This window comes from Lipotes vexillifer, unplaced genomic scaffold (assembly GCF_000442215.2).
Source record: "Lipotes vexillifer unplaced genomic scaffold, Lipotes_vexillifer_v1.1 scaffold299, whole genome shotgun sequence".
Lineage (NCBI taxonomy): Eukaryota > Metazoa > Chordata > Mammalia > Artiodactyla > Lipotidae > Lipotes > Lipotes vexillifer.
This window is the reverse complement of record NW_006784347.1, coordinates 2069904-2084778: the sequence shown is the minus strand read 5'-3', so window position 1 is coordinate 2084778 and position 14875 is coordinate 2069904. Positions and strand designations below refer to the sequence as shown.

At 56.3% G+C, this 14875-nt stretch overlaps 2 protein-coding genes across 2 annotated transcripts in view; one reads left to right on the top strand and one right to left on the bottom strand.

Annotated features, from left to right (window-relative positions):
• Positions 1 to 363: 363 nt before the first annotated feature.
• On the top strand, positions 364 to 10436 carry SMARCD2 (SWI/SNF related BAF chromatin remodeling complex subunit D2). The gene is made up of 13 exons (XM_007456767.1): positions 364 to 899; positions 5588 to 5772; positions 5973 to 6015; positions 6172 to 6294; positions 7054 to 7209; positions 7627 to 7722; positions 7858 to 7959; positions 8111 to 8272; positions 8440 to 8537; positions 8713 to 8848; positions 9004 to 9126; positions 9261 to 9362; positions 9489 to 10436. The coding sequence occupies exons 1-13, from the start codon at positions 684 to 686 to the stop codon at positions 9540 to 9542; spliced, it is 1596 nt and encodes a 531-aa protein (XP_007456829.1). The 5' UTR covers positions 364 to 683; the 3' UTR covers positions 9543 to 10436.
• Positions 10437 to 10479: 43 nt separating this feature from the next.
• Positions 10480 to 14875, bottom strand: part of PSMC5 (proteasome 26S subunit, ATPase 5) — a 4818-nt gene continuing 422 nt past the window's right edge. Inside the window, exons 2-12 of the mRNA XM_007456766.1 lie at positions 14399 to 14470; positions 12875 to 12944; positions 12500 to 12597; positions 12272 to 12328; positions 11962 to 12192; positions 11547 to 11673; positions 11271 to 11461; positions 11072 to 11170; positions 10881 to 10991; positions 10702 to 10788; positions 10480 to 10592 (exon numbers count right to left, since the gene is read on the bottom strand). Coding sequence (XP_007456828.1) covers positions 10539 to 10592; positions 10702 to 10788; positions 10881 to 10991; positions 11072 to 11170; positions 11271 to 11461; positions 11547 to 11673; positions 11962 to 12192; positions 12272 to 12328; positions 12500 to 12597; positions 12875 to 12944; positions 14399 to 14470 — 1197 coding nt within the window. The 3' untranslated portion in view covers positions 10480 to 10538. The remainder of the gene's footprint in view (positions 10593 to 10701; positions 10789 to 10880; positions 10992 to 11071; positions 11171 to 11270; positions 11462 to 11546; positions 11674 to 11961; positions 12193 to 12271; positions 12329 to 12499; positions 12598 to 12874; positions 12945 to 14398; positions 14471 to 14875) is intronic.

Here is a 14875-nt window from a genome sequence, read left to right as displayed (position 1 = left end):
TAGGGCAGCTGTAAGTTGTCTTTAATGCTGAAAACGTAGAAAGGATGTCTGATAGAAGTATTTTCAGGGAGCGTGGCCGTGTACCCCAGTGAGTCGGCTGCACGAAAGAGAAAGCAGCAACTACTCTTTCACTGCAGAAGCCCTCCTGACCTTTGACCTCTGACCCCGCCCCGCTTTTCCGTGCGCAGCTTCCGCCCCCGCCCCTCCGATGGAGGGCCGGCCCAAGGGGTGTGGGCGGGGCTCCTGGGGGGCCGGCGGTTAGGGGTGGTGCCTGTTGGGGGCGGGTCTCGCGAGGGGCGGGATTTGAGGAGGCATCCTCGCGCTGGGCGGCTGGGTATAGGCGGGGCTTAGTGCTGGGCTGGATTAGGCGGGGCAGGGGGTTAGTTGCCGCCTCTGCGTAACTGGACACTGGCGGCCAAACCCCCGGAGGCCGGGGGAGGCAAGCGGGCCCGTAGCACATCCCGGATCCGGAATTTCCCGGGCAGGACCGGAATCAGGATCGGCCCTGCCCCAAACTGGGTTTGTGAGGAACTCGCGAACTTGGATTGGGAAATCCCGGAATCCGGATCAACAAACCGTAGAACCCGGAATTTAGAGCGGAAAGTCCCGGAGCGCGGAGCGCGGAGCGAACTCAGCACGAAGCCCGGAGTCCGGATCGAGACACCTCCGGACGGGACGGAGAGATGTCGGGCCGTGGCGCGGGCGGGTTCCCGCTGCCCCCGCTGAGCCCTGGCGGCGGCGCCGTTGCCGCGGCCCTGGGAGCTCCGCCTCCGCCAGCAGGACCCGGCATGCTGCCCGGACCGGCGCTCAGGGGGCCCGGGCCGGCTGGAGGCGTGGGGGGCCCTGGGGCCGCCGCCTTCCGCCCCATGGGCCCCGCGGGCCCCGCGGCGCAGTTCCAGGTGAGGAGGGCGGATGGGCGGGTGGCGCCGCTAGCACGCCCGGGGCAGGGGGCAAAGGGGGCCTCGAGTGAGGGCCCTGGGGCAGCCTCCTGGACAGACGGTACAGGGGCTCTGCATGCTGATTTCACGGGGCACGGTGGGGGGCAAGGCCAGGGACCCTCGGGCTCGGCTAGGTGGTGGTGGAGGAGTTGGGGGAGAAGGTAAGAGCTACTCTGGGGTGTAGGGTTTGAAGCAGTTGGGAGGGTCGGGGTTCTTCCTTAGAACAGGGATTCTGAGCAACTGAGAGATGGAGGCGTTGTTGGAGCTAGTGAGTTGTGGGCGGGTGGGATGAGAAGTGTAGTGTAGATTATCGGGTAAGGGGTCCTGGGAAGTGATGAGAAAGTTTTGGAAAAGGACCCTCACTGAGAAAACAGGTTACCCTGCATTGGTCTTGGTCCTACTCCAAGTCTGCTCTGTTTTTTTTTCTACTTGGGAACTGGCAGAGTTCTAGCGTGTCTGAGATGGCTCCCAGCTGCTAAGGAGGAGGAAGAAGGGCCTGGCTTCCCACGGCCACCGGAGGCAGAAGATAAGGGATTCCAGCCTGTGCAGGGGTAGTCTACTCCTGGGTCAGGCCAAGGGGCCTTCACACAGGGATGACTCTGGGTTAGACCAGAGAGGGTGGTGGACAAGCCTGAGGAAGGAGGAAAGCCCATCCCATTCTGGACAGACTTTATTTATGGCTTTCTGCCCGGTGTCATAGTGTCCAGGAGTTGATCAGTCTGGAGGAGCGGCGAGTCTCCACTGAGCACCGCTGGTCTGCGGCTGGAGGAGCCTGCAGAGAGTTGCATCAAAGGGTTCTGTCTTTTTTGGCTTTGCAGAGGGGCTTCTCGGGTTGCAGCTTCAAAGGCCACTGAGAGGCAGAGACTCATTCTTGGGGTCAGTGTGTGAGGAACTCAGCCTGACACTGGGGGGGGCGGGGCTCATCAGTCCCCAAGTTCATTGTTTCTGGTCGCCCCCAGAATGCTTGGGAATTGCGCCCATCCTTTTTCCCGCCACCCTCTCCACTTTTCTTTATTTTTGGCTGCGTTGCGTCTTCATTGCTGCTTGCAGGCTTTCTCCAGTTGTGGCGAGCGGGGTCTACTCTTCATTGCGGTGCGCGGGCTTCTCACTGCGTTGGCTTCTCTTGTTGCGGAGCGTGGGCTCTAGTGCAGGCTTCAGTAGTTGTGGCACACGGGCTCAGTAGTTGTGGTGCACGGGCTTAGTTGCTCCACGGCATGTGGGATCCTCCTGGACCAGGGCTCGAACCCGTGTCCCTTGCATTGGCAGGCGGATTCCCAACCACTGCGCCACCAGGGAAGTCCCCCCCCCCATTTTTAATTAGTCTTTAGGTTCTGACAATGCCATATCCCAATCCGTGTGCCCCAGCATTTGACACTGGCTTCTTGCTAATCTCTCAGGGCAGCTGGGAGATTTTCATGTCTCCTCTACCTCACTTGCCCAGGTAGAGGTCCCCCAAATGGATCCTCATAGAGTAGGGTACACATATCCCCCCAGGAGCCCTGGGCCCTCACTTTGTAAAGAAATGCTTCATTTGGGGGCAGTGGTTTTTCCCTCTTACCCCTCGTTCTCCATCCTCCCTGTAAAGAAAACCAAGGTCTGAGTATTGACAGGGACAGATCTGGGCCCAAAGACTCCAGCTGGGATTCATCTTTCCCATCTTGCTCTCCCCCTTGGGGATTCATGGGCCAGGGTGTCACTGAGGGATCCCTACATCTGTCATTCTGCCTCTTGGGCGAGTTAGCTGAGGAGCCTCCCTGTGGGCCATTGGCCTGGGAAGGATCTAAGGACCCGATAGGAGCCTCTCTAGTTTCCTCAGCTTGCAGACCATGGGAAATGTGGCCTGGGGAAAGCCCCTGAGAGGATGGATTCCACAGTGATTTGTAGGGAGTGGCCTTGGGCCGGTGGCAAGGCTGAGCGGGCTGGCTGGGTAGCCCAGGCTTCTAGGAGTGGGGACCTTGGGGAAGGCACTGAGCCTCTGCTTGCCATCCAGCTGCTCAGGGTCTCCTCCTCCTCTCCCCAGGGCCGGGGTCGGGGGGGCCGGCAGTAGAGGTAGGTGCCAGGGGCGGGGGCGGTTCACTTTGGCTGAGTTTGAGGAGGATCCTGCTTGGCCTCTTTCCAAGTCCAGTTATGTGACTTCTGGGAGAAGGGATCTGAGATCTGAGGAGCGGGGGTGCCTCTCTATTGGGGTGCCTGGGGTGAGCTGGAGGGGCAAGGCTCTCAGGCCCAAGTGGGACGAATAGGGGAGCCTATTGATACAAGGGAAGTGCCGACCCACCTTCTTACAGTGTCACAGTCTACTAAGGAGCTTAAAGAAAACAAAAAATGAAAGAAAACCCCAAAAAACACAGAGTGCTGGGTTCACGCCGGAGAGTTCAGGATATTTTCCACGCATGCGGGGGTGTGTGCTCTTCTCCCCGGCCCTCGGGCCCAGCCACCAGGAGCCCCAGGGCCCCAGGCACTGAGCCGGGCGAGCGCGCTCTCTGGAGGCGCAGCATCAGGCCTGGCCTCCCGCCCCTGCTGTCCCCGGTGGTGGAGCCAGAGTCCAGCTGAGGACGTGGGCTGCTGCCGGGCTGAGGGAGAGGAGGTTACTGCCTGCTCCTGAGGCTCAGGGCACTGAGCCAGGCCTCCCTACCTAGCCCTGCTGCAGGAAGGGGCTCAGGGAGCCCAGGCGTTCGGGGCTCTGTTCTTTTCTTTAACTCTTGGGTTGTTTTTTTAGAAGAGAAGGAGTTACTGGTGCTTCAGAGCCCAGGTGTGGAGCTTGGCCAGGCCGAGCTGGGACTTCATGAACTGTAAGCAGCCTTTCCCTGGGCCCCCTTCCCCCTCGGGAGAAGCCTGGGGCCCTGGGCGAGCTGGGGGCTCTCGCCCGGGAAGAGTCTGGAGCAGCGTCTGGGAGGGGCCTCTTCCAGGCCCTGCCTGTGCCACCTGGTCTGGGGACTTCCTGTTTCGGGAGCACCTGCCTCAGCAGGGTGGGTGTTGCTCAGGAGGTTTTGTGGGCGCCCTAGTGAAGAGGTCCCGGCTCCCACTCTGCAGGCCCCCGCCTCACTTGTTCCTCCCCTTCAGCTCGGGCGCTGGTGGGAAAAACTTGAATCTAGGGTGCGTGGGGCTGGGTTCTCAGCTGTGGCCACCCTGAGTTTTTTCTGTCATCTCTAGCTGTGGCTCATTAAGGCAGAGAAGCAGGCTGTCTGCCTCTCAGCAGCTCTGATGACTCCCTTCCTGATGAGGAGAGACTTGTGGCAGGACTCCAGAGGTCCCAGACAGAGCCCCCCACGTTGAACTCCATCCTCCCAAACGCTTCCTTCGCGCCCCACTCCTTTCCCCCACCCCGGGTCATGTTTCTGTCGGTCTCTGCATCTGGTCAAGAATCTGACCCTCCTTGGAGAGAACATGGGTTGGGTGCTGGTTGAAGAGGTCGAGCAGGAATCTCCCGGTGCTGGGGGGGTGCGGGGGTCCTTTGATTTGGTGCGAGTCCCCACCCAGCCTGGCTTGGTTGGCTGGTCCTAGCGGTTGCATAATCTGGGCCCTGGGGCCGGCCCTGTGAAGCTGCCAGGGACAGTGTGTACGAGGCAGAGCTGCCAAACAGGCCTTGCAGGCAGCAGCCTCTGGGAAGGGGCGGGGGTTACTCCCCGAGGGGGCCCGGCCCGGGGGGGGGGGGGGGAAATCCTTTTGCAGGCTTCTAAAGAAGCCACCTCTCATTCAGATTCCTCTGCTGATCCTAAGACTTCGATCCTTGCATCCCCTGATAATCTTATCTCCCTTCTCCAGCTTGGGATTGCCAAGCCAGCCCTAGCCTCCAGGCGGTGCGTGGACCACGCGCAGAGGCCAGGTGCCAGCTGCTCTTTCTCCCGCTGGAGCCACGGCTTCCCCTTCGGGGTCTTCTGGCGTAGGGGTTGGGGGCTGGGCAGTGGGGAGGTGAGAGAAGGGTCCAGTTGTAGGTTGTGAGTAGGGGCCATATGGCGGCCAGATGGTCTCTGTACTCCGCCTGAGGCCCCTCACCGGCTGGGACAGGCTCCACGCCATCCCGCTGCGGCTTGCTCACCTGGGCTTCCACTGCCTGATGGGCTTGCCAGCCTGTTGGACTGCCTTTCTCTTAGTCACACCACCAGGCTGGCGACGGGATGAGTGATGCGGCTGTGACTGTCAGCCTGCTCCTCTCACACTGCACCCAGCCACCTGGCCACGATACTGCCCCCAGGCTTCTCCCTCAAGTTGGGGGAAGGAGCGGATGGGAGTGCTTGGTGGGATCATCTGAGAGCCTCAGGAGTGCCTTGAAGCTGGCTGGTCCCAGGGAGCAGGGGCATAGTGTGCTAGGGCCGGAAGGTGGCTGGAAGTGGCGATGGGCCCTGAAGAACTCCCCCAGGCCCTTCTTCTCTCTGCAGGCAGGATTCTCCTCCCACCCCTGGGCTCTGCAGGCCTCATTCGCTGGCACGGCTGCCAGGGCGGTTGAAGGGGGCGGGGCAGGTGTGGTTTACACTTCTGCTCTCAGGCGCCTGCTCCCCTTTGTTCTTGGCACTCCTGCCCGGGCTCCGCGGGCTCTGCCGTGTGCTGCTCAGGGCTGGACCTGGCTGAGCAGAGGAATGGAGGGAATGGGTTACGGGCCCCATAGGGCCCCACCGCTGACCTGTGCATCTCCGTTGGCTCACTTCCCCCAGAGGCCTGGCATGTCACCAGGGAGCCGGATGCCCATGGCTGGCTTGCAGGTGGGACCCCCTGCCGGCTCCCCATTTGGCTCAGCTGCTCCACTTCGACCTGGCATGCCACCCACCATGATGGACCCATTCCGAAAACGCCTGCTTGTGCCCCAGGCCCAGCCCCCGATGCCTGCCCAGCGCCGGGGGTAAGACCATCCTGTTTCTCCCACCCCATCTAGTGCAGCTCTAGTGGTAACAGACGGTTTCCTTCTGTCCTAAGAGCTTCGATGATTGAGGAAGACTCCCAGGTCTCCTGGGGGAAGGTCCTGGGGACTGGAGAGGTAGATGGCGAGTGGGGGAGGTATGTTGGACCATTGACCTCTTAAGTGGGTTTCTGTCCTCCCAGGTTAAAGAGGAGGAAGATGGCAGATAAAGTTCTACCTCAGCGAGTGAGTATGTTGGGAGGGGGCCTAGGAGGCTCACCCAAGGGCTCGTTGGCTGAGGGTGGAGTGAGTCTCCCCTAACCCTGGGGTGAGGGAGAAATGGAGGAAGGAACCAGAGCTGCAGCTGAAACAAGCTGATGAACCCCTTCTCCCTTCCTCCAGATTCGGGAGCTTGTCCCAGAGTCTCAGGCGTACATGGATCTCTTGGCTTTTGAGCGGAAGCTGGACCAGACCATTGCTCGAAAGCGGATGGAGATCCAGGAGGCCATCAAAAAGCCTCTGACGGTGTGTGCAGCCCCGGCTACTTCTGGGCCTTGCCAGGCTTCTCTGCCTCTCCCTGGCCTTGTTTTCCAGGGGCCAAGTGAGGGTCTGTGATGGGCTAGAGCAGGATTTTGCACATTGTAGGATACAACCCATTGAGCATGAACTCAGTTTAGTGTAGTGGGGCCAGCACGTTCTCAATGAAATATAACATAGTAGAAATTATAATTCTTCACAGTAGTAAAGGACTTAACGACATTTTTATTTCATGTATTTATGTGTGTAGATCCTGGATCATGATTTAAAATGTAAATGTTGTAGATCGTGGTCAGAAGTTTGAAAGGCAAAACTACAGGGTAGATGAGGATAGTTCCTGTCTTCTTCCCCATCCCTAGAGAAGCTTTATTTAGAACAGCCTCTTGAATGGTGAAGGCTTTCCAGGAGATGATATTCTGGGACCATCATGGGTGTTTGAGTTTCATTTAAAATATGAGCCAGAGGCTTCTGGTTTGCCTGATAGCACCCGCTATGTACCTCTGTCATGCCACTGATCCCCCTGTGTTGGAACTGTTGGTAGTGCATCTGTCTCCCCTACGAAACTGTGAGTCCTTTGAAGGCCAGGACTGAAATTTCCTCTCCTGATTCCCAGTGCCCACCCAGGGGCCTGGCCCACAGTCACTGCTCTGTATTGATGTTGAATGAGTTCTGACAGGAAGATTGGGTAGCAGTGTTTTCCAGCACACTGGTCCCCCTCTAGCTAACCGGTCGTCTTTCTCTCTTTAGCAAAAACGAAAGCTGCGGATCTATATTTCTAATACGTTCAGTCCCAGCAAGGCAGAAGGTGATAGTGCAGGAACCGCAGGGACCCCTGGGGGAAACCCCGCAGGGGACAAGGTGGCTTCCTGGGAACTCCGAGTAGAGGGAAAACTGCTGGATGATGTGAGTTGGGGAAGGAGGTGTCTGGAAGGGAGGTGGCCTGTGTGGGCCAGACACTTGGGCACTTCCGGGGACGTCCTGCATGAGGGAGAGGGCACTGCTTACAGTTCATGCTTTGCACAGCTCTGAGCCAGTACGAGGTGGGAGATTTGTATGGTTATTACAACAGTTTTCCTGCAGATGGCAGTAAAGTGTCCTGAGGAAGGGGTGCCCCTTTCTAATTGGCTGACAGTGGGGCTGCATAGAGCCCCTTCCCTGTCTCAAGTCTCTCACTTTTCCCGGCTGGCTTCCTTCAGGGCCCGAGAATCTTCAGTACCCTGAGCTTCAGGGCTGAAACAATATTCCTCTGTTTGGGGATTAGAATAGCTTAGGCTTGAGCGCTTATCAGCACCCCTATCTCACACCCCTTTGCATCCCCAGCCTAGTAAACAGAAGAGGAAGTTTTCTTCATTCTTTAAGAGCCTCGTCATTGAGCTGGACAAGGAACTGTACGGGCCTGACAACCACCTGGTGGAGGTGAGAGTGGGCCTGGGGTTCAGGAACACAGGGTGACGTGCCAGGTGGCCAGAGAAGTGGCCTTAGTCCCCTTGCAGGGCCAGGTGTGTATGTTCATGCCCACCCCCTTGGTGATGAGCTCTGCTCCCCTCCCAGTGGCACCGGATGCCCACCACCCAGGAGACAGATGGCTTCCAGGTGAAACGGCCCGGAGACCTCAACGTCAAGTGCACCCTCCTGCTCATGCTGGATCATCAGGTGACAAGTGCCCTGGGGCCATGTTTGGGGTCACAGGGACTCTTCTCTGGGGCATCGGGGCAGGTCCCTATTTTAAAGCCTGTCCCTGTCCCTGTCCTATTCTTTTTTTTTCACAAGAACCCCTTCTCTGACTCCCCTCTGTCCATCCCAGCCTCCCCAGTACAAGTTGGACCCCCGACTGGCGAGGCTGCTGGGGGTGCACACACAGACGAGGGCTGCCATCATGCAGGCCCTGTGGCTCTACATCAAACACAACCAGCTGCAGGACGGCCACGAGCGGGAATACATCAACTGCAACCGGTATTTCCGCCAGGTTAGCTGGGACGCCGTCCCCTCTCTAGTCTCGCGGCCCCTGTCTTGCCTGCGGCTCCAGAGCCCCACTGGGCTAGTTCTCAACCACATTCTTCACATTGGCCCTGGGATGGTCCACTTCGCCGTGTGCCCACAAAGGCATCACCAACCCTCTGGTGCTCTCTCTAGATCTTCAGTTGTGGCCGACTCCGTTTCTCTGAGATTCCCATGAAGCTAGCCGGGTTGCTGCAGCATCCAGACCCCATTGTCATCAACCATGTCATTAGGTAAATGGGAAGAGGGGGAGGAAGGCTCCTCTAAGAGCAGTTTACCTCTGGCTCGAATTAAAGCCAGAGAGAAGCAGCAGGTTTGGTTTCCTGCTCCCCGAGCGTGTGCAGTTTGGCCCAGGTGGGTGGGGTGGAGCTGTGTGCTCACGCTTTCCCTCCCCTGTGCTGTGTGTAGCGTGGACCCTAACGACCAGAAGAAGACAGCCTGTTACGACATTGATGTGGAGGTGGATGACCCGCTTAAGGCCCAGATGAGCAATTTTCTGGCCTCCACCACCAATCAGCAGGAGATCGCCTCTCTTGATGTCAAGGTGGGCCTCTACCCTCACAGCCTCCTCTGGGGCCCACAGTGAGGCCAGGCAGGCTCTCAGGCATTTCCATACATGTGGCACCTTGGGACGGGATCCGAGTCCTCTGGGGTTAGGGCTGGAAACAGCCAGTCTGACACGTGTGCCCCTTTTCCCAGATCCATGAGACCATTGAGTCCATCAACCAGCTGAAGACCCAGAGAGATTTCATGCTCAGTTTTAGCACTGACCCCCAGGACTTCATCCAGGAATGGCTCCGTTCCCAGCGCCGGGACCTCAAGGTGTGCTCCTCTTTCCTGAGGTTGACCCCATGTTAAGCTCTGGGTGGCTGTGCCCCCATCACTATTCTTCCGGTTCCAGGGGCAGGTAGATCGGGGTGGGAATCATGTTCAGCTTTCCTCCTGGCTCTTTGCAGATCATCACTGATGTGATTGGGAATCCTGAGGAGGAGAGACGAGCTGCTTTCTACCACCAGCCCTGGGCCCAGGAAGCAGTGGGGAGGCACATCTTTGCCAAGGTGAGGCGGCTGCGCCCTGTCTGCCCGCCTGTGGTTGAGTGGGACTGCACACCAGAGGGGAGGGTGAGCCGCTCACAAGCGCGGGTGGGCAGACAGGCCTGAGCCGTCCATCTCTCCCTCCTCCAGGTGCAGCAGCGAAGGCAGGAACTGGAACAGGTGCTGGGAATCCGCCTGACCTAACTGCTCAGGGATCCCTTCCTTTCTTCCCAGCCCTGGAGCCACCCCCTCCTCAGCCTGGAAGGGGACCGCCCTCTGGGGCACAGACATGTAGGATAAGGAGGGGGGAGGGGTGTCTCCTGTCACCCTCTGCTCCCCAGCTTTAGTTTCGTTAAGTGTAGTGATAGGATTCCTTGTTGCTTGGTCCCAAAGCCTTATTACTTACACGTTGGCTTTAATTGGATTCACAGCAGAGGCCTCCTCTGCCCCCTGCAGGCAGGCCCAAGTAGGACCTGGAGGCTGTGCTTTGACATGGTAACCGAGACCTTTCAGAACCAAAGGCCCCTGGCTTTGCTTGTTTACAGACCCCGTTGGGGCGAGTGTCAGCGCTGGCTCTGGGGAGCTGGGCAAGGAAGAGGGGCACAGCTCACCCTCTTCCTAGCCTTTCCAAACCAAAGTTCTTTGCCATTCCTACCAGCCCAGCCTTGCTGCTGGTTTTTTTTCCTTTCTTGGGTATTTGCACTATTCGTGGAGCAGGTTTTTCTATGCGGGAGCCACTTTTTTTTGTACAGGGGTAAGCTGGGGTTTTTCAGGGAGCCCTACTTGGTGTCTCCTTCCTTATTTTCTTTTCTCAATCTATGCAAGCGGCTCTGGCCGCCATCATCTCCTGAGAGGCCAGAGGGCTGCCACCCCAGCTCTTGGGCCCGGGGGTAATGCCTCCTAGAGGGAGGGCACACTAGTTCTCTGGCGTGGCCTGAGGCATGGGTGTGTGTGGGCAGGGGTAGGTGCAGGGGAGAGATGGTGAGGACTATTGTCCTTTGGAGCTTGTTAAGGAGGGTGGGCCTGGGGCTTGGCAAGTGCCACTTCTGGCAGGTTTGGAAATTTCCAAATAAATCTTGGTTTATTGGTGGTGCCCAGACCTGGTGACTGAACAGTGCGGCCACTCATTAACAGACTCAAGTCCTCAAGGTCTTGTCCTGCAGAGCTTTATTTGAGGGACCCATACAAAGGACATCCGCCTCACTTCCATAGCTTCTTGATGGACATGTTTTTCTCACTGTCCTTTTGCATGACCTGGAGAGAGAGAGAGAGAGCATTTAAGTTAGAGACTGGGCGAACACGTGCCCCATCCCCACTGCTCCAGAGCCACCATCAGCAAAGGCGGAAAGACGGAGGCCTGTACCTTGGCTACTGCCATCTCAAAGTCCTCCTGGGTGACGTGGACTCGCCGCTCCCGCAGTGCGTACATGCCGGCTTCAGTGCACACGCCCTGAGCAGGGAAAGGAAGACAGGCGCTGAGGCTGTGCCCTGCAACCTGGAGCTTCCTGCCGCTGCCCCCATTTCCTTGGGCCCTCCAATTACCTTCACTTCAGCCCCTGATGCTCCTGGCATGAGCTCAGCAATTTTTCTCAGGTTGATCCCCCGGGTCAGGTTCATTTTCCGAGAATGGATCTTCAAAATGTCCAGCCGGGCCTAGCGATGGGAGAGGAAAAGCCTGAGCCCACGGCCTGCCCTCACAGCCAGAGCCACTGCCAGTGCTGCCCATCACAAACCTCCTCATTGGGGGGTGGGAATTCAATTTTTCTGTCAATGCGCCCTGGGCGGAGCAGCGCTGAGTCCAGGATGTCAATCCTGTTAGTGGCCATGATGACCTGAGTAGACAGAGCAGGTGGCGTCAGCTAAGCCCTTCCTGAGGCTGCAGCCTCACCCGGGGCCTTCCCGTGGCTCCTCCCACAGCCGACCCCACTGCACCTTGATGTTCTTGGTGGCCTCGAAGCCATCCAGCTGGTTGAGCAGCTCCAGCATCGTGCGCTGGACTTCACTGTCGCCTCCGGAGCCTCCCTCCAGCCGGGAGGAGCCGATAGAGTCGATTTCGTCCATGAAGATGATAGATGGAGCGTGTTCTCGGGCCATGACAAACAGTTCCCTCACCATTCTTGCCCCTGCACAGAGGCCAAGCTGGCATTAAGCTGATGGGCCCCCCAGCCCCCGCCGCCTTATAGTTTTCTTGTTTCTGGCCACAGTTACCTTCCCCGATGAATTTCTGCACCAATTCAGAGCCAGAGACACGAATGAAAGTACAGTCTGTATGATGAGCCACAGCCCGGGCCAACAGTGTCTTCCCAGTGCCTGGGGGTCCGTACAGCAGCACTCCCTAGAGAACAACAGGACTCAGGGCAAAAAGCTGGCCTCCATGTTTCACTCAATGAACATTTATCGAGTGTGTGCACTGTGCTAGATCCCATATTAGATGCTAGAGATAAAAAAATGAATGTCAAGGTCCCTTCTGGAGCTTATAACCAAACCACTTGGGTGGCCTGGGAGCATCTCTCCCCCAGCCCCTCGGCATGGGGAGGGCCAGCGTAAGCAGGCTCCAGTCTATCCAGCCTGGGGCAGGAGATGTACAGTAGCAGCACAGTCCTCCCATAGAAGTCCTGCTCACCTTGGGCTGCGCGATGCCCAGCGCTTCAAAGAGCTCAGGATGCTTAACGGGCAGCTCAATCACTTCTTTGATCTCCTTGATCTGCTTGTCCAGTCCACCAATCATCTCGTAAGTTGAATCTGGCACCTTCTCCACCATCATCAGTGACACCAGTGGGTCTACCTTGTTGGGCAGGATCTTGTGCAGAGTGTAGCTGTCATTTCTGAGAGCTACCCGGCAATTCGGTGTCACCTGGGTGAGGACAGAGAGGTTCAGGAAGTGGTGTGGTGAGAGCTGACCCCCCACCCCCCACCTCCCCAGCTGCACTCACATCATTGATGTCGATGTTCTTATCTACGTCTACGACAAACTTGCCCTCAGGATGTACCTAGAGAAACAACGGCTCATGACCTTCCTCCCCAACAGCCACCAAATCACCAACCTCGCCCAGGAAGTCACATGAGTCTTACAGTAATGTGAGAACAGTGTCCTCACTACACGCAAAGATGTGGGACTGCAGTGGGGAACGGGCTGGTCCCTGGGGTCATGTTGCCTTTACCTTAACCAACACTTTCTTCTTATCCATGGCCCGGACTACTTCCCCCACGTAGGAGCCCTGTTCCTGCAGCAGCTGTAGCTCTTCCCGCAACAGGCGAACTAGATGCGAAACAGACACAATGGCCACCCAGATTCTTTGGTGTCCCCTACCTATGACTTGATTCAACATGCATGAACTAAGCACCGCTGTAAAGTTTTGAAGGGAAGGCCTCAAAAAAAAAGTCAAAGTTCATGTCTTTAAGGAGATTACGATGGGGCTCAGGAGAGAGATGTGCATGTAAACAGAGCATCACTTGGACTGGGAAAAGCAACAGGCACCAATGTAAAGACTCACTTCAAACTGCCCACACACAGCCTTCCCATCTTTCCCCCTCACCTTTTGCATTAAGCTCATTCCTCTGTGCCTGCAGCCTCCGGAGATTTTGGCTCTTATCATTCACAATCAGCTGTGGAGGACAAGAAGCAAAGGGTGGAAAACGGTAGGCGGTTAAGATCTTGGCCGAAACCCTCATAGGCTGATACGAGCTAAGCAAGGAAGGAGCACAAGACACCTGCATTCTCCATTCAGATTCTCCAATATGATTCTAACGACCCTATCCTGTCCTCCAAGAGTCCCTCTGGAGTGTAGGACAACCACAGGAAAAAAAGGCTGCTTGTCTAATGCTGGTTCAGGAATAACAAACCGTAGTGGAGAAGAATTAACAGCTGGCTCACATAGTCAGTTTCTTGCGGACTGGCAACATGGTAGAGTGGGAAGACCTCTGAGTCAGAAGCCTAAGTTCTAGCCCCACTGCTGGCAATTAACGGTTGGGTAAAGCCAATGAAAGCTATGTAAAAGGTCTAGATCTGTTACAAAACTGCAAGCATCACCTATCCTGCCTCTTTTCAGGACTAACGTGAGGAACAAATGAAAGCACACGTAATGCATTTCAAAAATGACAAACCGGACTTCCTTGGTGGCGCAGTGGTTAAGAATCCACCTGCCAATGCAGGGGACACAGGTTCGAGCCCTGCTCTGGGAGGATCCCACATGCCGCGGAGCAGCTAAGCCTGTGCGCCACAACTACTGAGCCTGCGCTCTAGCACCACAACTACTGATCCTGCTCTCTAGAGCCCACAAGCCACAACTACTGAAGCCTGCATGCCTAGAGCCCGTGCGCCGAAACAAGAGAAGCCACCGCAATGAGAAGCCCGCGCACCGTAAAGAAGAGTAGCCCCCCTCGCCGCGAGAGAGCCCGCGTGCAGCAACGAAGACCCAACACAGCCAAAAATAAAAATAAATAAATTTTAAATATATATATATATATATATATATATATATATATCATAGTCTCTTCTAAAAAAAAAAGTGACAAACCAAATATGATACCTACAAATGTACCTGGAGTTCAGAATTTTTCCTTGTGGCTCTCCTCCATCCAACTGACATTATTTTCCTTATTTCTGTGGTCCCTGCTCCCTGTTTAGGCTAGAGCACTGGGTTGTCCAGTTCCTTTTCATTCAGTCCTACGGAATCAGCATTGTCCAGACTCCTCAATTCTGTCTTCCCTCACTCTGCCCCAACCCTTCCTCTGATAAATCTCATCTTCTGATCCTATGTCTTCTCTTTTATAAGAAACCCTCTCATTCAGGCTTCTTCTAAGAAGAATGACTTTTGGCTGGGGGTAACTTTTACGTTAAAATTTGACTTTTAAAGATGTTTAATGAACTGTGAATACTACCTTCAAAGTGATGGGACTTGAGAGGAACAAGAGGCTGTTAACTTCATATACTTTATACCGTTGGCTTGTTACTTCTTCCACTGCGCCCCCAGTGGAATTATATGGATTTGTAGAAATTCGTTCCATCAATCCCTCATCCCCCTTCTAGCTCCCTCTGGACCTTTGGAGTCCGGTCTCACCTGGAGTTCTTCAATCTTGGACAGATAATACTGGCGGAGTCCACTGCCTGCCTTCCCCTCTTCCAGCTCCATCTGAAGACAGAGTGTAATTAGTTACCAACAGGTTAAACATCCAAGGGATAAAGCTACTTCCAGCTTGGATTTCGGAGATTTAAGATTTGGGTTCTAATCCCTCACTCCATCTCTTCGGAACCATTTCCCGTGACTAAACTAAAACAGAATGAGAACGGTGCCTACCTCTTAAGACTTTCAGGAGGATCAAGAGACGACACACCCGGGAACGCTACACAAACCCGAGGTGTTATTACTACAGGAGGAGCCAGCAGGAAGGACGTGTCCCCCGACTCCCTCGACTCGCGGAAGGATGGGTTCCCGCTCCCACCGCTCCTCTCACTTACTCGGCTTCCACCGGGTCTTCCACTCCCGGCCCTGCCTTGGCCCGCCGGGGGCGGCGCTGACACAGCAGATCCGGTCCCA

Coding starts and splice junctions, on each gene's coding strand:
- SMARCD2 (XM_007456767.1), top strand. CDS start 684: ATGTCGGGCCGTGGCGCGGGCGGGTTCCCGCTGCCCCCGCTGAGCCCT. Junction 900..5,587: donor GCCCCGCGGCGCAGTTCCAG/GTGAGGAGGGCG, acceptor CACTTCCCCCAG/AGGCCTGGCATGTCACCAGG. Junction 9,127..9,260: donor CCCAGCGCCGGGACCTCAAG/GTGTGCTCCTCT, acceptor GGCTCTTTGCAG/ATCATCACTGATGTGATTGG.